Source organism: Nicotiana tabacum, chromosome 11 (assembly GCF_000715075.1).
Source record: "Nicotiana tabacum cultivar K326 chromosome 11, ASM71507v2, whole genome shotgun sequence".
In the NCBI taxonomy this organism is placed as follows: domain Eukaryota; kingdom Viridiplantae; phylum Streptophyta; class Magnoliopsida; order Solanales; family Solanaceae; genus Nicotiana; species Nicotiana tabacum.
The window spans coordinates 78244837-78270657 of record NC_134090.1 but is presented as its reverse complement, the minus strand read 5'-3'; the positions used below and the strand labels follow the sequence as shown (position 1 = coordinate 78270657).

Below are 25821 nucleotides of genomic sequence, written 5' to 3'. Positions count from 1 at the left end.
TTAAAAGGTGGCATAAATATAGGGTACGGCTGCAAATCGCCCCTTAAATAATGCTAACAAAAGCCCAAACCAAAATCAAATCAATATTAACGCTAACAAAAAACATTCAATTCAATACTACGAACAACAATGTATTGAATATCTATTTTTTGTTTTGCAATAATTTAGATAAAAATGCATAACCTATTTTTATTTTTTCTTTAGCGTTTAGTCATGTAATTAATTAATACCTCCTTATTAGTCTACTTATTTTAGCATGACTTAATACGTTTAGATTATGTTTATTTTTATTATGACTTTTTAATTAGCAATATTTATATTACATAATTTTATTATCTTTATTGTTGAATATTTTAGGATAATGCCATAACACAATTTTCTTGAAAAATACCTTATATAGTTGTATCTTACTAGGATTAAAGAATTTTTTTGAGCACAAGTTAATTGTTTTGTTCTACGAAGATTTTACCGGAAAAAAACCCGAACAAACCCGAATAACCCGAAAACCCGAGAAAAACCGAGATTGAAAAAACCTGAGTTTTTTTTGTTTGGTTTGGTTTGATCTTTAGATTTAATAACCCGACACAATTAGTTTGGTTTGGTAATTGCAAAACCCGAACTAATCCGACCTATGTATACCCCTAGGTAGCAGCATTAGCTTGTTACGTCCATTACTACGTGGTTCATCTGAATATCAAATGTTCCAAGAATTCTGGATTTTGCTTGGAAAATGTCAATACTGTAATTTTCAACATTTTGCGCCTAATTTTGGCGCATGTCTCTCACACAGACTTTTCGTAGATAAACTTCGCAACAAGAATTGGTCAAATTTTACAACGACCTAGCCCCTTCATACATGCACCAAAGGGGAAAAAAAATAAAAGAGCATGTCAAGGACATTCCCAAAATTGGTAAGAGGACTACCCACGAACCTTCAAAGGGGACCCAGAATTTGAAGGTCGGGGTATATTTATTCAACTAAAATCTGCTTTGTATATAGAGTGCTCATAATTAACATATTACTATTTTCTAAAGACATATATATGTATACATGAAATTTTTGCCGAACTTTACAGGTGCCAGTGACCCCAGAGGCGGATCCAGGATGTTTGAAGGATGGGTTCACTATTACTTTTTTTAAAAAAAAATTAAACCAAAAAGTTGGTAAGGGATTTGATCCCCTGACCTTAGGCTATTGGAAATAAGAGATCAAAACCAGTGCACCTCTTAGTCTCTTTTGACCATGGGTTCCATCAAGTATATATATCTATTTTTTCCAAATTATGTACATCATATCCATATTTTAACCCGAGGACCACGGGTTCACGTGAACCATGTTTCACATGGTAGATCCGCCTATGAGTGACCCCTCTACTTATTGCATAGGTCCGCCTCTGCGAAGCCTCATGCAAAATTTTGGCTAGAGAACACGAAAGTCAAAACATTAGTTACTCATACCTATTACCTAAATTCGGAAGAAAGTATGTATATTTAGCTTAAAGTCAAAGTTGACAACGTGAGATCTAAGTCTGCCAGCAAATAATAGTTGTCCAGTGACGTGAATGTCTATATGATTTTCAGATGCTTCCCTTTTCCAAAAATATATGCTTCGTTCCTGGCGGCTTTTCCTATTTATACTAGTTTGCTGAAAAGATAAGCAATCTAAAAGTAGAAGAAAATTGATTTGAATATATAAAGCAATAGACTATTACAATCATAGGATTTCTCTAAACTTGATCTTATGCACAAAAAGAATGGTGTCTTCAAGTTGAAACAGTTGGTGTTTTCCCCTGGCTGATGGCTAAGGCCTCTGACAAGAAAGCTTATGCTATGAATAATCAAGAATCAGGCTTGTCTTCTGACCTCTTGTACTCAGGCTTCAGCTCATAAGTGCCTTGATGCGCGCCCTTATTATTGTAGATGCAGAGAAGTTTGAGCATGTCTTTCATAAATTGCTGCAACAACACAACTAAGGTTAAATAGAAGAAAAAACATGAAAGACTAAATTCTGCTAATCATTCTCATGCAACAATAATCCAGGCACGATAACTAGTACAACAAATATTCAAGCCCATTCTTGCAATATTGATATAGGTAGGAAGGGAGATGTTACACAAATGTGCAACTATTCTAACTTGCAGGTTTTGGAGTATCTCTATTCTTTGTGTGTGTGTGTGTGGAGGGGGGAGGGAGTACAAAAGGAGAGCAAACTTAAGTTATGCACATGGCCCGGTCAGAAATTAAGAATATGCAACTATTCAGCAACGCAGATGGGTCAGAAGTTATGAGCATGTGTCTAGCGCCGGACATGTGCAGGGAGAATGACTTCCCTTGGCATGCCAGGGAAGTTATTTTCCAGCTTTTTAAGGAAAAGTAATCTTAGGCCAACCGAAAATGGGAAAACTGGTAAACATTTTTCAAAATATATTTTCCTCCGTACCAAACACTTGTTACATCTGGAAACAATCTGAAAACATTTATCGGGTGACAATGTACTCTATTAAGCTTTTGCCTTAGACAAGTTAGTGCCAATAGCTGAACTTTAATACTAGCTGAGCAACAAATATATAATATATCAATCAACTACTCCTCAATCGCAACTCAGTTGTGTCGGCTATATGGATCCTCAATATCCATTCCCCACTATTTAGGTCATTTTCATTCCAATACTTAAAACTTGACTTTTAAGACAAATTTAAGAGTTATCTAAATATCACATCTATCCTTGTACGGATAACTATCTCTATGACGAAACAAGATAATCTCTAATAATTCGCTAATTGCTCCATTCCTTGAGGATGCCCAAACAATATTTTAATTTATATGTCGTTTGGAAAATGCATGAATCATCTCATGCGTAATGTCCGCATAACCCAAAAAGCTAACTAATCTATTCTTACTCCTAGGCACTTATTAAATCCTTATTGTAGGGCCCCACACCATGCTTTAAACCTTGTAAAAGAGAAAGTAACCTGCTTGATAAAAATTAACTAATAATAGTGCAGACAATCAGCAACTAGCAAGAAAGGCTATTTTAAAATTTGAAGGACTAAACCATAAACGGGATGGAGATCTGGAATGAGAGACAAAAATGTCCTGCATCCAACAGAATCAGACAGAGTACTAGGAGATTGATAGGGCCTTGATAGCAACATCAACAACATACCCAATGTATTCTCACAAATGAGGTGTGGGGAGGGTAGTGTGTACACAACTTTATCCCTACCTGGAGAAGGTAGAGAGGCTGCTTCAGATAGACCCTCAGCTCAAGGATAGGGCCACTATAGCAAAGAAATATAGTCCGCTACACTACCAAGTTTTCGGCTGGAGCAACTGAAAATAATTGAATTTGGTGTTGTATGATGATATATTAATCCATATGACAATATCAGCGTATGATGATATATTAATCCAAATGACAATATCAAGTACACCTAAAGTAACTTGAATTTGAGTATTTGACAAGGTTCAACAAAACCATGAGATGCATATATGGATTCCGGTCACAGCAAGAAAGATAATAACCTATTAAAGAGGAGCTATGATAGCTGTTTGATGGTCTATTTCAATACAGCAGAATAACAGGATACTTCAGTATCAATTTCTCTTAAAACAACATATATGGATTAGAGTTGTGTTCTCGTCTTTCACAAGTAAGATGGTAATAGGCCTCTTACAGGATTTCCCACCAGATCTTCAGTGAGATTCGAAGATCCAGTTAATAAACATATTTTATTTAGTTTTAGGACATCTCTAACCCTCTGCTCTATTTACCACTGGTAAAAAAAAAATCCTTCTCATGAAAATAAATAAAATAAATAATTAACAAAAATAGTCAAGCAACATAGTCAGTGAGGATTCATATAGCCAACTAACTTGTTTGGGACTGAGGCGTAATAGTAGGCCGTTGTTGTTGTTGTTAGAATAGTTATGTAAATACTAAATAGTAGCAAATAACCCTAATCCTATATGTATTAGGAGTAGGACATGTTATGTATATATATAGGGCTCATTGTATCATGATTAACATATGAGAATAATACAACAACAACAACGACCCAGTAAAGTCCCACTAAGTGAGGTCTGGGGAGGGTAGTGTGTACGCAGACCTTACCCCTACCCCGATAGGGCAGAGAGGTTGTTTCCGATAGACCCTCGGCTCAAGAAGATGAAAATAAAACAAGAAAACAAGAAAAGACAATTCATCAGTAACGTCAACATAACCATAGAAATAATGACAGCATCCTAAAAACCATAAAATAGATGACATGCAATAACCATAACCCACAACTAAGGTCTAGAGCTATGGAAAACAGTAAGGTTAGTGTGAACTCTACATTAACCACAAGCCTGTCTAGGACCAACCTACTCAAACTCGCTTCACCCCCGGAATGGAGGAGGAGAAGCTCGACTACCACCCTAATGCTCGACCTCCAAACCTTCCTATCAAGGGCCATGTCCTCGAAAATTTGCAATCGTGCCAGGTCCTGCTTGATCACCTCTCCCCAATACTTCTTAGGCCGTCCTCTACCTCTTCTCGAACCCACTAAAGCCAGCAGCTCACACCTCCTCACCGGAGCATCCAGGCTTCTCCTCCACACGTGCCCGAACCATCTGAGCCTCGCTTCCCGCATCTTGTCTTCCACAGAGGCCACACCCACCTTCTCCCGAATATCGTCATTCCTAATCTTATCTATCCTAGTGTGCCCGCATATCCACCTCAACATCCTCATCTCAGCTACCTTCATCTTCTGGATATGAGAGTTCTTAACTGGCCAGCACTCTACCCCATACAACATGGCCGGTCTAACCACCGCCCTATAAAACTTACCTTTGAGTATCGGTAGCACTTTCTTGTCACATAAGACTCCAGATGCTAGCCTTCATTTCGTCCACCCCACTCCTATACGGTGAGTGACGTCCTCGTCAATCTCTCCATCCCCTTGACTAATCGACCCAAGGTACTTGAAACTACCTCTCTTGGGGATGACCTGTGATCCAAGCCTCACATCCATGCTTACTTCCCTCGACTCGGCGCTGAACTTGCACTCCAGGTACTCCGTCTTAGTCCTGCTCAATTTATAACGCTTAGACTCGAGAGCCTGTCTCCAAACCTCCAACCTCTCATTAACATCGTCCCGCATCTCATCAATTAGTACTATGTCATCAGCAAATAATATACACCATGGCACTTCCCCTTGAATATGGTGTGTTAGTGCATCCATTACTAAGGCAAATAAGAACGGGCTAAGCGCTAATCCTTGGTGCAACCCCATAACAACCGGGAAATACTCCGAGTCGCCTCCCACAGTCCTTACCCCTAGTCTTAGCTCCATCATACATGTCCTTGATCCCTTTAACATAAGCTACCGGCACACCTTTTACCTCCAGACACCTCCATAGCACCTCCCTATGGACCTTGTCATACGCTTTCTCCAAGTCAATAAACACCATGTGCAGATCTTTCTTCCTATCCCTGTATTGTTCCACCAACCTCCTAATAAGATGGATAGCTTCCATGGTCGAGCGACCCGGCATGAACCCGAACTGGTTGTCAGATATAGACATTATCTTCCTCACCCTCGCCTCCACCACCCTCTCCCAAACTTTCATGGTATGACTTAGTAACTTGATACCCCTATAGTTGTTACAACACTGAATATCACCTTTGTTCTTGTACAATGGAACCACTGTACTCCACCTCCACTCATCTGGCATCCTCTTCGTCCTGAAAATAACATTAAATAGCCCAGTCAATCACTCCAAGCCTGCTCTACCCACATACTTCCAGAACTCAACCAGAATTTCATCTGGCCCTGGTCGCTCTGCCCCGACTCATCTTACGCATAGCCCCCACGACCTCCTCCAACTTAATACGCCTACAATACCCAAAGTCTTGGAGACTCTCTGAATGCCCCAGATCCCCTAGCACTATATCACGGTCCCCTTCCTCATTTAGAAGACCCTGAAAGTACATCTGCCATCTTTGTTTAATCTGGGACTCCCCCATCAAGACTCTACCGTCCTCGTCTTTGATGCACCTCACTTGATCCAGATCCCGAGCCTTCCTCTCCCTCGCTTTAGCCAATCGAAACAATTTCTTATCCCGCCTTTTTCCCCCAATTCCTCATACAGTCAGCCAAATGATGCATTCTTAGCCTCCTTTCTTGCTACCTTGTACCTCTCTCTATTCGCTCTCCTCTCTTCCTCGCATGTGCTCCCTACCAACTTCATATACGCTTCCTTCTTCGCCTCCACTTTGCCTTGGACTATGTCATTCCACCACCAGTCGCCTGCCTGCCAGAGTGACCCTTCGAAATCCCTAGCACCTCTCTTGCCGCCTCCCTAACACAGTTCGCCGTCGTAGCCCACATAGCGCTGGCGTCCTCACTACTCCTCCATGCTCCCATAGCCGATAACCTCCCCTCCAACTCCTGGGCTTTATCCTTAGTTAAGGCTCCCCACTTAATCCTCGATTGACCACGAACATACCTCTTCTTCCTCCTTATCGTAATATCGACGTCCATTACCAAGAGCCTATGCTGGGTCGCGAGGGTCTCACCCGGGATATCCTTGCAATCCCTGCACAACCCTCTATCACACCTTCTGAGGATGAGGTAATCAATTTGAGTTTTCACAATCGAACTTCGGAAAGTTACTAGATGCTCCTCCCTCTTCAGAAAAATCGAGTTCGCAATCACTAGCTCGAAAGCCTTAGCGAAATCCAACAGCGAGGAACCTCCTCCGTTCCTATCCCCAAAGTCGAAGCCACCATGCACCTCGCCATAGTCACCAGCAACCGACCCAATGTGGCCATTGAAATCCCCTCCTATAAATAACCTCTCAGCGGGTGGAATACTACGCACAACCTCGTCCAAACTCTCCCAGAAACGCCTTTTAACCTCCTCATCCAAGCCCGCTTGCGGCGCATAGGCACTAACGACATTGAGGGTGCACTCACCAATCACCAACTTAATAAACATTAGTCTGTCATGCACCCGCCTAACCTCAACCACCGACTCTCTAAGGTCCCTATCCACCAAGATTCCCACTCCATTCTTACCCCTCACGACTCCAGAGTACCACAGCTTATACCCATCCACATTCCTCGCCTTCGACCCTACCCACCTTGTTTCCTGGACACAAGTTATATTTACTCTTCTTTTCTGTAGAATCTTCGCCATCTCAATAGACTTACCCGTCAGCGTGCCTATATTCCATGACCCGATCCTCGAAAGGAGAGGGTGTTCGCCGGCCAAAGATTTGGACAGACTAGGGTTTGTGCTTTGGGAACTAAAGTTTGGACACAAGAAGGGCTGGGGACCCGAACCGCAGGGAAAGAGAGGAGGGCTTAGGGGAATAAGAGAGAAGAAAGGAGAGAGGAGGAGAAAGACCAGTCGCCGGCCGGAAAATTCCGGTGATGACTGACGCAGGGAAGATGCAAAAACAGAAAACGGGGGAAAGAGAGAGAAGGGATGGGGAAGAGGGAAGGGAAGGGGGAAGGGAGAGAGAGGGGGAGAGAGGGTAGCTTACTTGTGATTTCCGGCGCCGGCGGTCACGCCGGAGGATTTATAGTAGACGGAAAAGACAGAAAAGAGGGGGACCAGCGGGGAGAGAGAAAGGGGGTTAGAGAGAGAGAGTAAATGTCCATGCTGAACATTTTGATTAACATATGAGAATAATATCAATAATATTTTCTCCCGTACTTTCTCACATGGTATCAGAGCAATTATGAGAGATTTATCGTTGTGCATAAATTCCAGCGATTCCGGGAAGAGAAATCAGTCACCGGAAGCCTTTTTATGGCGACTTTTTCAAGGTTGTTTGCGTCTGCGTAGTCTCTGTCAATGTTGTGCAAAATCCAACACTACCACAAGAGTCGCCACTGTTCGGCGACCAAACCCCAGAAAAATCTCCGGCAACAGCAGCCCCATGCGCCACCAGAAGCTCACGCGTCGGCGCATGCACAGTGTTTTGGAAAGCGTTAAGCACAAAAAAGCGACGAGGCCTCGCTTCACAGAAGCGCGAAGCGCTTTTTTGCTGTGAAGCGCAATTTAACACATAAATAAAAAAAAGGCATAGATAAATGGCATAAAGAGCACTTTTAATAATAGAAAATAGAGCATAACAAAAGAAAAAGAAGTCGTATCATGATAACAGAAGAAACTTTTAATAACAGAAGAAAAAGAAATCGTTTAGGGCAAAAAATGAGCGCTTAAAAAGTGAAAAAAATTGAAAGAAGAACAGAAGAGAAGAAGAATAACAGAAGAAGACAGAAAACAAAGCATGAAGAAGAAGAACAGAAGAACTGAAGAAGAAGACTAGAAGAAGAAGAAGAACAGAAGAAGAAGAAGAAACTTACCGAGATCTGGAGATGAAGTCGTCGCTGGAGTTTGCTGGGCTGGAGAAGAAGACTTTCGTATGTTTTGGTAACAGATGCCTTCTGCTCGTATGTTTATTTGCCCAAAATTTTAAAAAAAGACCTAGCTGATGCCTTCTGCTCGCTTAAGCGAGCTTTTTCTCGCTTTTTCTAACTCGTCGCTTCTCGCTAAAGCGAGAAAAGCGCTCGCTTTTCTAATGTGAGTCGCTTTTTACCAGAAAAGCGCTACCACTGAGCCTCGCCTCGCTTCATCGCTTAAATCGAAAAGCGAGCGCTTTTAATAACACTGCGCATGTAGCATCCTCCGACCATTTTTTGAAAAAATTTCTTTAGAACAGTTGGGTCATGTACCAATTCCGACCCCACCCATACTGTTTTCGTTTGATTCCGACCTCTTTGAGTTTTTCCGGCGACTATACTGATTTTTTCTGGCAGCTACAGTAATTTCCCGGCAAAAACAGTGTTTCCTTTATCTGTTTCAGCGAGTTTTCAGTTGATTCTTTCTGTTATTTGGTGATAATTTTATAGACCTCACTTCAATCCAACTATGTCTTTGGGAGTCGATGCCTTCGGGTCTAAAAACCCGGGTTCTGGAAATTCCGGTGTTATGATTACCTCAAAACCTTTAATGGGAAGTTCAAACTACTTAGTTTGGGCTTCGTCTGTCGAGTTGTGGTGTAAAGGTCAAGGTGTTCAAGATCATCTAATCACGAAGTCTAGTGAAGGAGATGAAAAGGCCAAAGCACTTTGGGAGAAGATCGATGCTCAATTATGCAGTATTCTGTGGCGATCTATTGATTCCAAGTTGATGCCTTTGTTTCGTCCATTCCAGACATGTTATTTGGTTTGGGAAAAGGCTCGCACTTTATACACTAATGACATATCTCGTTCCTATGATGTGATATCGCAGATGACAAATTTAAAGAAACATGAATTAGATATGTCTACTTACTTGGGACAAGTACAGGCAGTCATGGAGGAATTTAAGAAGTTGATGTCAGTTTCTGCTAGTGTTGCAAAGCAGCAAGAGCAGCGACAAAATGTTTCTAGTTCTTACTCTTGCTGGGCTTCCTAATGATCTTGACTCAGTACGCGATCAGATTTTGGCTAGTTCGACTGTCCCCACAGTTGATGAATTATTCTCTCGATTACTTCGCCTTGCTGCAGCACCAAGTCATCCAGTGATCTCATCACAGACACTTGACTCATCTATTCTCGCATCCCAGACAGTGGACAATCGGGCATCTCATACTATGGAGAATAGACGAGGAGGAGGTCATTTTGGAAGATCTAGACCCAAGTGCTCTTATTGTCATAAACTTGGACATACTCGTGACATGTGCTATTCTTTACATGGTCGCCCACCCAAAAATGCTTATGTTGCTCAGACCGAAACTACAGGTAACCAGGGATTTTCTTTATCTGAAGGGGAGTATAATGAGTTCCTTCAATATCGAGCAAGTAAGCAGACATCTCCACAAGTAGCCTCTGTTGCTCAGACTGATACTTCTGTTGCTGGTAATTCTTTTGCTTGTGTTTCCTAGTCTAGTACTCTTGGACAACGGGTTGTGGACTCAGCCGCTTCTGATCATATCTCTAGTAATAAATCACTTTTGTCAAATATTGCGTATTCACAGTCTCTTCCCACTGTTACTTTAGCCAATGGGTCTCAAACTCAAGCAAAAGGAGTTGGACAAGCGAATCCCTTACCCTCTGTCACTCTAGATTCTGTTCTTTATGTCCCTGGTTGTCCTTTTAATCTTGCATCTGTTAGTCGTTTGACTCATGCCCTCCATTGTGGTATATATTTTATTGACGATTCTTTTATTATGCAGGACCGCAGTACGGGACATACAATTGGAACAGGACTTGAATCAGAAGGCCTTTACTACCTTAACTCACTCACTTCCTCCAAGGCATGTCTAGTTACAGATCCTCCAGACCTAACTTCAGAAGATGGTGCCTAGTTTATCTACATTAGAGTGTGAGTCATGTCAGCTTGGGAAACATACCCGACCCTCTTTTCCTCGTAGTATTGAGAGTCATGCAGAGTCTGTTTATTCTTTAGTTCATTCTGATATATGGCTTAGAATATTTATCCTCTCAATTTCAGCAGTTTATGACTTCTCAAGGAATTATTCATCAGACCTCTTGTCCTTGTACCCCTCAGCAAAATGGGGTTGCAGAGAGAAAGAATAGGCACATTATTGAGACCGCTCGCACACTTCTTATTGAATCTCATGTTCCGTTGCGTTTTTGGGGCGATGCAGTTCTCACAGCTTGTTATTTGGTTAATCGGATGTCTTCATCTCCAATCCAGAATCAGATTCCGTATACAGTATTATTTCCCCAGTCACCCTTATACTCTGTTCCTCCTCGTGTTTTTGGGAGCACTTGTTTCGTTCATAACTTAGCCCCTGGGAAAGATAAGTTAGCTCCTCGTGCTCTCAAGTGTGTCTTCCTTGGTTACTCTCGTGTTCAGAAGGGATATCGTTGTTGCTTACCTGATCTTCGTAGGTACTTTATGTCCTCTGACGTCACATTTTTTGAGTCTAAACCTTTCTTTACCTCTTCTGACCATTCTGACCACCTTGATATATCTGAGGTCTTACCTATACCGACCTTTAAGGAGTCTACTATAGCTCTTCCTTCACCTTCCGCCACAGAAGTCTTACCCATTCCAACCTTTGGGAAGTCTAGTGTGGCTCCTCCTAGACTCCCCGCCACAGGAACACCACTCGACATATCATCGTCGTCCGCACCCAACATCAGGCCTAGTTGATTCACGTCCTGCACCTGACCTTGCTCCTACTGCGGACTTGTCTCTTCCTAGCACACCCATTGCACTTCGGAAAGGTATACGAACTACCCTTAATCCTAATCCCCATTATGTCGATTTAAGTTATCATCGTTCGTCATCACCCTATTATGTTTTTCTATCTTCTTTGTCCTCTGTTTCCATCCCTAAGTCTACAGGTGAAGCATTGTCTCATCCAGGATGGCGGCAGGCTATGATTGACGAGATGTCTGCTTTACATACGAGTGGTACTTGGGAGCTCGTCCCCCTTCCTTCAGGTAAATCTACTGTTGGTTGTCGTTGGGTGTATGCAGTCAAGGTTGGTCCGGATGGTAAGGTTGATCGTCTTAAGACTCGTTTTGTTGCCAAGGGATATACTCAGATATTTGGGCTCGATTACAGTGATACCTTCTCTCCCGTGGCTAAGATAGCATCAGTCCGCCTTTTTCTATCCATGGCTGTTGTTCGCCATTGGCCCCTCTATCAGCTGGACATTAAGAATGCTTTTTACACGGTGACCTTGAGGATGAAGTTTATATGGAGCAACCACCTGGGTTTGTTGCTCAGGGGGAGTTTCGTGGCCTTGTATGTCGCTTGCGCCGGTCACTTTATGGTCTAAAGCAGTCTCTTCGAACCTGGTTTGGTAAGTTCAGCACAGTTATCCAGGAATTTGGCATGACTCGGAGTGAAGCTGATCACTCTGTATTCTATCGGCATTCTGCTTCGAGTCTCTGTATTTATCTGGTGGTCTATGTTGACGACATTGTTATTACCGGCAATGACCAGAAAGGTATTACTAAATTGAAGCAACATCTCTTTCAACACTTTCAGACTAAGGATCTGGGCAAACTAAAGTATTTTCTGGGTATTGAGGTCGCTCAGTCTAGCTCAGGTATTGTAATCTCACAACGGAAGTATGCCTTAGACATTCTTGAGGAGACAGGAATGACAGGTTGTAGACCTGTTGACACTCCGATGGATCCGAATTCTAAACTTCTGTCAGGACAGGGGGAGCCTCTTAGCGATCGTACAAGATATAGGCGGTTGGTTGGTAAATTAAATTACCTTACAGTGACAAGACCTGACATTTCCTTTCCTGTGAGTGTTGTGAGTCAGTTTATGGATTCTCCGTGTGATAGTCATTGGGATGCAGTTGTTCGCATTCTTCGGTATATAAAATCAGCTTCAGGCAAAGGTTTATTGTTTGAGGATCGAGGCCATGAGCAGATCGTTGGAGACGTTCTACTTCTGGATATTGTGTCTTAGTAGGAGGAAATTTGGTATCTTGGAAAAGCAAGAAACAGAATGTGGTTGCTTGGTCTAGTGCAGAAGCAGAATATCGAGCAATGGCTATAGCGACATGTGAGCTAATTTGGATCAAACAGTTGCTCGAGGAGTTGAAATTTGGTGAGATTAGTCAGATGGGACTTGTGTGTGATAATCAAGTTGCTCTTCATTGCGTCAAATCCAGTGTTCCATGAGAGAACTAAACACATTGAGATTGACTGTCACTTTGTCAGAGAAAAGATACTCTCGGGAGATATTGCTACAAAGTTTGTGAAGTCGAATGATCAGCTTGCAGATATTTTCACCAAGTCCTTCACTGGTCCTCGTATTAACTACATATGTAACAAACTCGGTACATATGATTTATATGCACCAGCTTGAGGGGGAGTGTTAGAATAGTTATGTAAATACTAAATAGTAGTAAATAACCCCAATCCTATATGTATTAGGAGTAGGACATGTTATGTATATATATAGGGCTCATTGTATCATGTTTAACATATGAGAATAATATCAATAATATTTTCTCCTTTGCTTTCTCACCGTTGTAACAAAAATAGCCAAGCAAGCATAAAATCTAAATTAAGGTTAATCAGAAAAACACATAGAAAATGATGCTCAACAGCTTTTTAGTACTTTGATAAGCAAGCAACTGTGCAAGACAAGATCCAGCACTTCCATCTAGACCATCTAAGTACTCAAATGACAGACGACATACTTTAAAAGAGGGGCAAAGTAACAATTGGGAAATTGAGCTCTAAGCAGACATACCTCAGGCTGATCCGTCTCATGGACCAGCTGTTTCAGTGTCCAATTTGGTTGCCTCTCAAAGAGTTTAAACATGATTTCTTCCATTTCATCACGGTCCCTCCTTGTTCTTTTCATTTCTAATCCCTTACTTGGTACCTTCTTCTTATCCTGTTAATTAAAGGTGGTTATTTTAACTCTGTGACCTAAATTTGATCACATTCATATGTTCTACCTATGTAGCCACAACATTAGATGCTGAACACAAAAGATTAAACATTAGAAGCTGAAAATTACTGCAGATCCAGAAGCCTTAGTAGCAAAAAATCCAGGCATAGGCCTCATATGTTTGGCATTATCGTCGTCAATAACCTGCGAATCAGAAAAAAGCAGGTTCAAAAGCAACTAAAAATAAGAAATCAATATATCCAACATCAAAGTGGCTATACAAATAAGCCAACATCCAACCAGGAAAAAGGTGTAACTGTACCTGAATCTGTCTACTTTTAGTCATGTACTTATTGGTCCTTTCACGGCATAATTTTCCATAGTTCTCACTGTTTTCATGATGAGGCTTCATATCAAATTTTTGGTATATCTTTCCTTCCACAGAAAGCCTTCCTACAAAATAGAATTTTCATTCAGCATGATGTGAAATAATCTCACAGATACAGCTGTCAAACCATTAAGAGGTCCTCACCTTGAGCTGACTCAGAAAATATAGACATCGGAACAAAATCTGTGGACATGTCCATGGAGTAGAGAGTGGGCATGTTTCCAGATGAAGTGCCAGCCAATTCCATGGTAAACTGGTCATCATGCAAATAATGTATGAAAATTGGAAGGAAAAAGATATTGATAGCAAAGAGGACTGGCATGCAAATAAATTACTGCAACTCTCTCCTCGACCTGAAAAGATTGACAGATGAAATGAAAAACGACGGATGTTACATCAAAAGCATTTTTCGCAAGATAAATAACAGAGCAGAGAATTTGTTGACTATTTTGTAAAACAGATGGAAAGTCGGTTGCATCCTAAAGCACATTAACCCCCACTCCTTGAAAGAAGAAGAGGAACTATTACTCTGTTATAAGGATATGGAAAAATGAATATACAATTGACAATATAGAAAACCATAAAGCTCATCATTCGTTCTTCTTTTTTCAAAAAAAATAAAAAAAATGAGTAGAAGGTTTTTTCCATTTAAAAGTTCCTGAACATGGTTCTTATCTTCTTACTGCATTAGGAAGTGATGGATGATCCTCATTTTCTATCCTATCTGAACTAGTTCACAAAAGATTTGAAGATCTAATTTTGACAGTACAAGTATGACAGTACTGTCAAACAATGCAAAATACTTCTAAAGATGATTAATTGTGGGATGGGCACGTCCCTTGCATGTCCAACATGTGCCGTGTTTTACAAAGGAGTCTTTCAGAAGCATCTGGCTTCATAAGCATAGCATACAATCAGACATTTTTTTAATGAAGTAAGAAGATTTCATTAAATAAATATCAGATACACCTATCTCTCCAATTCAATTCATCAACTATTGCCATGTCTTTCTTCTTTAAGTACCTAGGTAATGCTCTTGATATACTAACACAGATAAGCTGTAAAAAAATAGGAGCAGAGAACCCACCAGGAATAGGAAAGGGGAAGAAAATGAGAGAAACGAATCAGCAAAAGGCTATGTTTACTGAATTCTATATAAACTATCCAAGACGTTGGGGTAACTTTACTGTAATGCTAGTACATCTTAAAAACACAAAATTGTTGCCTTCCTTTAGGTAAATATTAGACAAATTAATGTCATTGCATTATAAGGCATAAGGAGAATACTGAAAAGGAACTATAAAAGATGCACAAGGCTCTACATAACAAAAGAAAAAAACCAGACATCCACACAATGAGGGCCTTTTTTTCCTTTCTCCAACAATATACAGAAGAAAAGGTAATCTTCCAATTAACATTTTCTAAACTATTAAAAGACTGAGTTTCACTATTGGGAAAAAAACACATGAGCTTCTTTTTCTTCAGATTTAACATCAGGATAGAAGCCGTTAGACCTCAAAGAGATACAAAATGAAGGACCAAAAAAGAAGAAATTGAAGCCACATTACAGTGAAACATTTAGATAATCTGCATCCTTTGCTTCCATAAAGTTTGCACTTTGCACACATGCCGTCAAACATGTACACTCCTCAAAACGTCAGTTGTGATGATTGCACTTTGGGCTTCATCCCAAGCGAAAGGCACATTGTAAAACTTATGTTTGACTCCATGAAGCTAAGGGGAATGGTAAAGGAGAGAGAGACACTCAATGGTTTACTTCCTTCAAGTGAATTACCGCAATTTTATTCCAATTGTTGGGTAGGGTTGGAAGGAAAGGAATAGAAAGATACTTCTCATCCTGATCAGCTTCAGAGGGGGATGAAAAGAAAACGAAAGTGTAGTCCCTCCACTTTAATTCCACTCTCTACGAATTCCATACCAAGAGAAAAACCCAGACCTCCTTTTTACTCCCCCTACTCCTACCCAGTTCTTCCTACCCAAACAAAACGTGGCAGTTCATACTTAAGAGCTCCAAATAGCTCTCCAACAGACTGACTTGCTGGGACAGTTAATGTAAAGATAGCAGGATATGAAGATGTCAAAATAATTCCATCTTGTAGTTGTTGTTATGTCTAAAACGAGTGGTGTTATCATGTGTTGCACATTACGAGTATAACTGAGCAAACAATTGAATGCAAAATCAATTATTTCCTGGGTATATACATATCATATTAAGTTTTGAGATGCAAGATAATTTTACTATGGCCTTATATCTAAATGTTCTCGATCATGTGCAGTCCACTTTCCAGCTCAATTACTGCACTTACTTGTACCAAATGCATTTAAAAGCTATTGGACAGAGTGCCACATGAACCACGCGAGAAAACATATACTAGGACAAGTATACGTGAACTCCTCTGTGCAACTTTTCTATCCATGTAAACTTTATCCGGTGGAAGTTCCAGAAATCTGCCATATAAGTTGAATTACTTGAGCTCAATCATATGAAGAAACATTACTATAGCAGCAAGTTTAAGAAACACACTATCACAGCCACAAGCACTGCCCTTCAAATGGATTGTGCATGGTATACTATGCCAGAGGAGCACTTTATTATTTAACCCAAAGAGATGTGTCAATGTAGAATGTTTTACAAATTGTACTTTGGATAGCTATACTGGAAAAAAAGAGAAAAAGATAAAAAGAAAATTCCCAAATTACTTGTTTCAGCAATATCGTCTTGTTTGAATATTATCAGAGAGTGTGTTATAGAAGTTATAGATTACCAAGTAAAAGAACATAAAAGATAACAGTCTTATCCATACTTTTGTAGTGAATAGAAAGAACTCTTTGCAATTGCCTCTCATATATCCAGTTACAATTGTCGACATTGCTTAACCATAGACCATAAAGTAACACTGTTCAAGGAACAGCAATGTATGTTTTTCCATTTAGAGCACACTTTCAGGTCCTTCTCAGCTTACTTAAAACTTATTTTAGTGGCATCTAGCCTAAGTAGCTAATAGGCCCTCAATTAGTTTCTACTGATGGATTTGCCACAAACAAAAGTAAACTTACAAGTTCTTGCTTCAATCCACAGCCACTGCCCCCCAACCCTGAGGGAAATGCTGCTGTGAATTCTCTCTTTCCTCTTCACCTTTTTATAGCTTTTCAATTATCATGCATATTAGTTGAGCATTTCACTAAAAAATGCTTCATCATTATATACATTTCAATAAATATATTTCAAGTTTTATCTTCAACATGTGCTTAAAGGAGACACAAGAGGCTGGAATTTCCTTGATATTTAGTCTTTTCTTTTAAGGAAAAACAGAATTCCTTGCAACTTGTTACCTTTTCGAAAACTAATGGGCAAAATTATTTGAAAAAAAAAAATGAATGGGCAAGATTAGTGGTTTCTGGAGCAGGTTAGGTTTACTGTGTAATTATTTGTTATTTGCTCCACTCACCATCTATTTAAGGAAAATGGAAGCTGTTTATATCCATTTTATCCAATGAATAGGAAATAAGAATCAGGAAGTCACATAGCAATAAAATGGAATAGACATGATGTGCTCTTACACCCCAACGCCAGAAAAAGAAAAAAAAAAAGGGCTCTTCTAAACAAGAAATCAGTTGATGATACATCAAGTTCATCTCAAAACTTGCTGAGACATCATATTTTGTTATACAGGCTCCAACTCAGTAATGACACTAAGTTCCAGCATATATACGCATAAGTAAAATGACCACGGCTAAAGAGAGATCAAGTATAAAACTGCGACCAATTTAAACCGTAAAACATAGCTTCTTAATATCACTCGTAAGTTAGATTCCACTTCAACATTGTCTACCAGATGTTTAGCTACCAAAGTTAAAAGAAACAAGAAGGTTAAACATTTATGGCCTTTTACTACTAATCAAACAATTCATCACCCTTTATCAATAATCAAACAATTATATACCCATGGGACAACATGACAAACTGCTAAAGTTCCTCAAAGAGATCAAGTATAAAGTTGTGACCAAATTTAAACTAGAAAACATAGCTTCTCAATATTACTCCTAAGTTATATACCACTTTCATATTGTATACTTGATTTTTAGCTACTAATGTTAAAGAAACAAGAAGATTTAAACATTTCATGGCCCTTTATTAAAGGTCGAACAATTTATCATCCTTTATCAATAACCAAACAATTTGTTACCTCGCTATAGTCACATTACTGGCCTCTAAGGATCGTAAACTTCCTTCTTTGAATTTATATGATATATGACTCCATTTTATGCTTTTAGGAATTAAAATTAATTAACAAGTTCAGTTTGATATTTACTGTCAAACTAGTTAAATTATTCAAAAAAAAAAATTAATATGTTCCTCCATGGTAATTAACATCCTAAACACCTCGTACAGATGAATGCAAAAACATAATTATCTAAGTCTTTGTGAAATTTCAATTCAAATCAAAAGCTCGAACCTTGACAAGCAATGCACGTGCTCCCTCGTAGTTAGGCTGTTATTTTGAGCCACTAGTTATATCTACCATTGACTTCCTTAAAACCAATGGAGAGTAAATTTTCTCTCGCTTAATTATTCTTTCCGTTTTTCTGATTATGCAATAATCTGGTCCATTACAAGAATTCTATTAAAGAAAAAATTAAATATATGTTCTTCAGAAGCACCCATTCCTTCCATGTTCCTAGTATATCAGAGTCAGTTGATTATGGGAGAGTAATCCGAATCAATGGTAGAAAACACCCGCTATCGGGAACTCTAGGGAGAAAATTTGATGGCAATACAAGGTTGATGGATGAACTCTGAAGGGTGACTGACGAGAGACATGCTTTATCTCTAGGAGATGAGAGAAGTACTGATTCCCCGGTTCACATAGATAAGCCCAATGATGGATGGGCAGCCTTCTAATGTTAGTGATAACACTTCCACCAGGAGTCATAGCATTGTGGTCCCACCCTTTGATGGCATTTGGTTAAATAAGTGGCTCTATAATATGGAGTAGTCTTTTTTTTTTAAATGATGGTGGTGCAAGCTAGCTTGCGCGCACCTCAACTATTGCACTGGGTACTTGTTGCCTCCTACCGCATAGGTACTAGGTATCTATGTCCACCACCAAGGCTTAGGCAATCATAGTAAGTAGTTATTCCAGGTTAATTGATACGTACTTATGACGGGTCAAGTATAAGTATCTGCCTATCTGGTGTGGGTTTTATGCTAATTTTTAGTCTATTTGAAGAATGCCCACAGAGTATCTACACCCATCGCAAACCAAACCCCTCCCCTGGGACCAGAAAAAATGTGAGACAAGCAAACTAAGCATAATTCTAAAAGCTTCATACATCTAAAACTAAGACATTCGATCAAAGAATCGTAGAAAAACAATATAAACCCGACAAGCCGCAGTTAACTGCTCATCAAAACACCCCAAAAAAAAAAACTCATATAACACCCTTTGAAGTGTGGCCCTTCCCTAAGCGGGATGCTTCGTGCACCGGGACCGCCCTTTTATACAAACCACCAACACTGATAAAGAGTCCGCAGTAGAAAAGTTAACAACAAATTACAACAACAACAAACCCAGCTTAATCCCATACTTGTGGTCTGGAGAGGGTAGTGTGTACGCAACCTTATCCCTGCCCTCGGCGGATCCGATAGACCCTCGGCTTAAGGAACAGTAAAACCAAATCAACAAGCAATAACAGCAGTAATATAATAAGGTAATGGAAGCCAGTGGCGGATCCAAGATTTATAGGTCGTGGGTGCTTCACTAATTTTAGTGTAAATTTACAGTGGTCAAACATGATCATAGTGGATGCTCATGGTCAATTATTCAAATTTTTTAAGTATTATCTATGAATAGATAACACAATTTGGCCAAAGTCAATGGGTGCTTCAGCACCCATACTTGAAAACGCAAGTCCGCCACTGATGGAAGCAAGTGACATAACAAGTACTAAAGAGCCAGGAATAAAAGAATACTATTGTAAACCTAGAAAAAACTCACAACTATATGTCAACCTACCACCTTAATACTCGACATCCACACTTTCCTATTGTGGGTTATGCCCTAAATATAGTTTCTACAAAAGAAGCAAAACAGAGGAGACTAAAAATATAAACTTCAATATTAATTTGCACGTGAGTAAGTAGGTACCTGAGTAGCATCATTGGAGAGGAGAGGGTCAACGGCGACGACGACTTTAGCGACTGGCGCAGGAGAAACAAAGGAAGAGAGGCCGTCATTGTCAAAATTAAGAGGAGGAGTTGAAGAAGAATGTAGATGTTGTTGGAAGAATGTGGAGACAAGGGTAGGGCATTTCATCAGCCACACATTTCTGTCCGGTTTATTCATCTCCAAATGGCTGTCCATCGTTACGCCATGCACGGCTGCACTCTTGAGGTTGCTTCCGCTCATTTTCTCCGCCATTTGCTATTACGGTATACGGCAGTTGGGGTTTCGGCAATCGCAGATTTTGTGATTATTTAAATGAATCCTCTGTAAGGAACCATGCAAGATTATTCGAAATTAAAAAAAAAAAAAAAAAAAATTATGCCTATATATGGGAAAATAACGCGAAGGAAAAAAAAAAAAAGGAAAAGATTCTGGCCGTAAAAACATTGATTACTGGAAAGAAAGACAGCAATTGTGATGCTTATATCAAGAAGAAGAAGAAGTAAAAAATATTGTGATATAATATCAAATTTCCTCTTTTCTTTCTTATAATTTTTAAGTGGGATTTTTCAAGAAGTTACATTAATTAAAATACGGAAAAGGCCTTAAAGTACCCCTATCGTATGGTAAATGGTTTATAAAAGCCCTCCGACCATCTATCCGTCTGAAAATATATAGGACGTTAATTCTATTATCAAATTTACCCTCCCGACTAATGGAACTCCATGTGTGCCTCTCATTAAATGATGTGGCGTTCTTTCATTTGTCCACGTGGCTCAGTGGGGCTGACATTGTATTTGGGTAATTTTCGACCCATTTAACTGATCTGGCTCACTCCTTTTACTTTATACCCACTCTTTTAACCTTATACCCACATATTTTACTCGTCTTCTTCCCCAATTTAGAACCTAGGTCATCAGGTTGCTTACCCGATTCTTCTTCCCCAAAATTTCTCTTTTTCAACTAATTAAATCTTGTCTATTTTCTTCGAATCTTGTGGTTGGCTGTAAAAGTTCCGCCTTTATTGAATAACAAAAAATTCAAATGTCTGAAATCTTGTCACTTCTGGTTTGTCGCGTCGTTGTGGTTGTGGTTCGATTGCAAATCATTTTGTGGATAAGACTCATTTGAACGGTGGTCGTCGATTCTACAAATGCCCTCGTTTTGACGAGGAAGCTTCATGTGGTTTGTGAGAATGACGGGATGAAGAGATGGCACCACATGTGACGATTTTAATCCATAACTTGAATACTTCACTGAAGTCAGTGGAAGTTGAAAGAAATTATCTGAAAAAGATAGTGGCTAACTTGGAAGATGTTGTTTCTGCTGAAAGGCTGAAAATAGAGAAAATAATGGAAGAGGTGGAGGAAATTAATTCAACAAACTTAGAGAAGGTTGCTAGGATGGAGGATAAACTACAAAATATGAAGTGGTTTATTGTGTTTTCTTGGGTTGTCTTTGTGTTGGTGCTAGTTTTCAAGATTATGTAGTGTAGTTAGGTTATTATGTAATTCTGTCGATGTTGTAATTTGCAGATATTTATGGGTTAGGTTCAGATGTTGTAATTCTGCATATGTTGTAATGTTGCATTTGTAATGGTCCTCTGTTGGTATGAAACGAAGTTTTTTACCATTCTCTTCACTCTCATACAACATTTTGCATACATTAACAATCACAATAACAAATAGAAACATCTCTTATAGATAGACAAGAAGAACATTGCCATTAATCGAGTAGCAAATATACATTATTTCAAGATTTAAGCCCAACAAAATATTGCTATTAGACAAGTAAATGTGTGATCCAAAAACCTGTACCACTGTCACAATATTTACTTGTCCAAAAACCTAGAACATAAACAAATAGCATGTACTCGAACAATCATGAAAAAAAAGGGTTTTAATATATATTACATTCATCATTTCTTGCTAAACTACTCCCTTTGCCCCTCTCCTTGCCTCTTCAAGCTTTAAGTTTGCCAATTCTCTTTCACACCCAACAGTTGAGCTGTTGTCATTGCCTACTTCCCCTTCTAGGTAGTTCTCTTTGGGGAGTATGGCAGTTTTGTTGGTTGTGAGCTACCAGTGTGATTACCTCTGAATGGTATCTTCCTAGTCCCAAAATTTTGTTGATTCTTACGCTGAAGTCCAATCTCAATATCAGAGACAACCTTAGGCCTCAAAACTGGGTCAGCTTCTGCACCAAAGTCTGCCTGAATAAGCCTTCTTCTGGTCTGAATATTCTGACTTGGCATCTGAGTGTAGAGACTGGATTATTGACTTGGTTGCTGAGTGTACTGACTGGAATGTTGATTTGGCTGCTGAATGTACTGACTGGATTGCTGACTTGGCATATGAGTGTTCTGACTGGAGTGATAACTGGACAGCTGACTTGGTTGGCTAGCCTGACTTGGCATTTGTTGGTCTTGTGCTTTAAAATTTGGATTAGGGACAAAAAAATTCTGATTCTTGATCTTCAGTTGTCTGAGTGTGGTCTTGCACATTCTTGGACTGTAATTATAACCAAATATATTGTAAGTAAAAAAACAGACTGTAAGTATGAACAATAGAATGCAAGTATACCTTATTGGATAATGGACAACTTCTTTTATTATGGTTTGGCTTGCCACAAAAACTACAAGTCATTTGAAGACCCTTCCTAGATGTTGACCATTCTCCTTGCCTTTTACTATCTTCATCTTTCTCTCTTGACCTTTTCACTTTAGGTCTATCAGCCATCTTTGCTAATGGTGGTGGTTTGATGGCTTGGTGTGGCTCAACTTTCCAGAATTTTTCACCTCTAACAGGTTGCAATTTGTGTTGATAGACCAACTGCCAAGCTTGTTTGGAATACCACTAATGAATCCCAAGTGCTGGGTCTTGTTTCTTATAGTTGAATGCCCTGATAGCATGAGCACAAGGGATTCCAAACAAGTCCCAAAGTCTGCATGTGCACCTTTGTTGCTCCAGAATCATTGTGTGCCTGTCTTCACCTTCACTTATTTCAAAACCCATTTCTCCATTGAAATTTTCTTTGCACTTTGAAGCCATCTCTCTATAATCATTGTATAGTTCCATTGCATATGGGTTGTATTCACCTCTCCAACTGCTAACTTCATCTGCTCTATCCTTTAGTTGATTCATCACCTTCAATTATCAACCAGTAAATACGCAGTTAGTCAATAGTAGACTATTTAACAAGCAGCCGCCAATTAGTAACATAGCAAAGAAGTAGTTAGTCAATTAGTCAACAGTAACTAACAAAAGATTAACAATAGACTTCACCTTCACTCTTATAACCTCAAGCATCTTCACAATTGGCTTATGTCTAGCTTCAAGAATCCAAGAGTTGAAAGATATTGTAAAGTTATTGTCCACCATTGGGTTCTTACATTGGATGCCAAAATAAGCTCTACACCAGCTTACTGGAGGATGTTTCAGCAAGCCCTTAACAGCATCCTCAGACACTTCACCTAACTGTTTCAACATATCCTTAAATTCTTCCTCATATGTGCTCCAAGAACACCACCACATTAATTTTTTTATCTCATCAGTATTTCAATTTTTGCTCCAGTTTGCTTCAATATGCCTTGCACAATATCAGTGATATTATTGTGGACATATATTCCTTACAACATCTAATAGACCCTGCACATGAAGAAATATTATATTAACAAACTAAATAATATAATCTGCTGAGTGTAAAATTTTTGAGCATATGGTAACATACTTTCTGCATATCTAGCATGAATGTATACCCTTTACCATCTTTCAAGTCCAAAGAAGCCTTCAAGTTCTTCATGAACCACTACCATGATCTTTTTGTTTCTTTATCCACTATAGCCCAAGCTAGTGAATACACATGCTTGCAAGAATCTTGAGCAATAACAACTAACAACATTTATTTGCATTTGCCTTTTAAAAAGGTCCATCTAGACCTATAAAAGGTCTCAAACTTGCTTTGAATCCACTCTTGAGGGCCTACAAACACACATACATCCTCAAAAATCTTCTCTTACCTTCCTCCATTGCATCCTTGGATATCTGTATCACCACATCAGTACCAGGGTTGGTTTCTCTCAACTCTTGAGCATATGCCTCCAACTTGTTGTACTCATCCAAGTAACTGCCCTCTAATTTCTCTAAAACCATTCTCTTCACCCTTTTAAACTTTAAATCACTCACATTCAAACTAAATCTATCCTTTAAACCAACCTTCATCTCTTTAACTTTAAACTTAGAATTATTTTGAATCTTTCTCTTAAAATAATATGCTAAAGCAGTTGGAGTAGCTCTTCTGTTCTCAAAAACTTCATCACAATCATGTTTATCCCTCCAAGTTTTTATCTTTACCCCGTGATCTCTGCCATCCTTAGAAATAATAAATTTAAAGGAACACCCAATCTGGCACTTGTATCTAAGTCTTCTCCTATCACTCTTATCTATCTGAAGGCCCCTCTTATTAGAAATAGCATAATAAGCAATAACCTCTTTAGCTTCAGCAAGATCTTTAAAGTTCATACCTTTTTCCAATGTTTTATACCTATCAAGTTGGTCAGTTACCTCACACTTATTCTGCCTCTCAAATAAACCTAGGGCATCACTATCATAACCACTATTAACATTTTCAATATATGTATCATCTTCACTACTATCACATTCAGAAGCTATAGCAACAAGTACACTATTTGCTGCTGTAAACTGGGTAAATACAGGAACATTTAGAGTATCATCCAAAAGGTCAACACCAAATAATTGTACATCAGTGAAACCATCATTAATTAGGGCTTGAATCTTCCTAATCCCTTCATCCCCATCTAACAAAAAATACCTCCCAGATGGGTCAATAAATATCAACTGTTGTACCTCAACAAATCCTATCACTTCAGTGTATTCTTTACACAAATCAATATAAGAGAGATGGTCTACTTCATAACCACTCAACAGGTGGACATCTCTCTTAGTATAAGACAGTGTAGGTTCCAATACCCACTCATCTCCATAATTAAAATACAAGTTCACTTTATCCATTATCCTTCGAATAAAATTACATGCAACAACAATAAAAAAGGCAAAATGAGACCACATCAGCAATATTCAAGGCTTAAACAATAAAAATATAAAGATATGAAACCCCACCATTAATTAATTATACAAATCAACAAAAACCCTAGCTTTAATATGTAGGACCAAAACGATAAGGACCACCAAAAATAAAAGTAACATAAATAAATCTAGAAAGGCACAAAAATAGCTCAGATAACATAAAAACATCAAATGCAATAGACATAAACTTGTCAGTTCTCAAATATTCCTCAACCCTACAATTTAATAACTTAAAACTGTAATATACTTACTTTAATCGAATGATATTGCAAGATAGTGCTGGAAATCAAAGGTATTCCTGTTTTATGCGCACCAAATCGGACCAAACCACGAATCCTAAAGAAACCCTAAAATCATCATTTGATGGTTTAGATAGAGGAAATGAGAGAAATGGTAACAAAAAAATGTTTTGTCGTTGGGTATAAGGTAAAAGAACTGACCCACATAAAAAAGAGTGGGTCAGATCGATTAAATGGGTTTAAAATTATCCTAATACAATGTCAGTCCTTCTGAGCCACGTGGACAAATGAAAAAACGCCACATCATTTAATGAGAGGCCCACATGGAGTTCCATTAGTCACGAGGGTAAATTTGATAATAGAATTAACAAAAAAGGGCCAAAACTGCCCCTAACCTATTCGCTTAAGTTTAAAAATACCCTTCGTTCACCTATTTTGCAAAAATTGCCCTCACCGTTAAAAATCTGGCTCATTCATGCCCCTAACGTCAACTTTTCGGCCCACTCATACCCTAAAAACTAA

At 39.1% G+C, this 25821-nt stretch overlaps 2 protein-coding genes across 2 annotated transcripts; both read right to left on the bottom strand.

Annotated features, from left to right (window-relative positions):
• Window positions 1-1571: 1571 nt before the first annotated feature.
• Window positions 1572-20398, bottom strand: LOC107763957 (uncharacterized). Its single transcript, XM_016582472.2, has 6 exons — window positions 19938-20398; window positions 13912-14020; window positions 13702-13832; window positions 13509-13583; window positions 13236-13382; window positions 1572-1955 (listed from the first exon to the last, which is right to left on the bottom strand). The coding sequence occupies exons 1-6, from the start codon at window positions 20208-20210 to the stop codon at window positions 1839-1841; spliced, it is 852 nt and encodes a 283-aa protein (XP_016437958.1). The 5' UTR covers window positions 20211-20398; the 3' UTR covers window positions 1572-1838.
• Window positions 20399-22810: 2412 nt separating this feature from the next.
• LOC142165909 (uncharacterized) lies at window positions 22811-24985 on the bottom strand. The gene is made up of 4 exons (XM_075224297.1): window positions 23974-24985; window positions 23544-23602; window positions 23240-23431; window positions 22811-23101 (listed from the first exon to the last, which is right to left on the bottom strand). Exons 1-4 carry the CDS (start codon window positions 24983-24985, stop codon window positions 22811-22813), a joined length of 1554 nt encoding a protein of 517 aa, XP_075080398.1.
• Window positions 24986-25821: the final 836 nt, after the last annotated feature.

Coding starts and splice junctions, on each gene's coding strand:
- LOC107763957 (XM_016582472.2), bottom strand. CDS start 20,210: ATGGCGGAGAAAATGAGCGGAAGCAACCTCAAGAGTGCAGCCGTGCAT. Junction 13,833..13,911: donor ATTTTCTGAGTCAGCTCAAG/GTGAGGACCTCT, acceptor TCTATTTTGTAG/GAAGGCTTTCTGTGGAAGGA. Junction 13,584..13,701: donor CTAAAAGTAGACAGATTCAG/GTACAGTTACAC, acceptor TCTGATTCGCAG/GTTATTGACGACGATAATGC.
- LOC142165909 (XM_075224297.1), bottom strand. CDS start 24,985: ATGGATAAAGTGAACTTGTATTTTAATTATGGAGATGAGTGGGTATTG. Junction 23,432..23,543: donor TATCACTGATATTGTGCAAG/GCATATTGAAGC, acceptor ATGTTGAAACAG/TTAGGTGAAGTGTCTGAGGA. Junction 23,102..23,239: donor TTGAGGTTATAAGAGTGAAG/GTGAAGTCTATT, acceptor TGATAATTGAAG/GTGATGAATCAACTAAAGGA.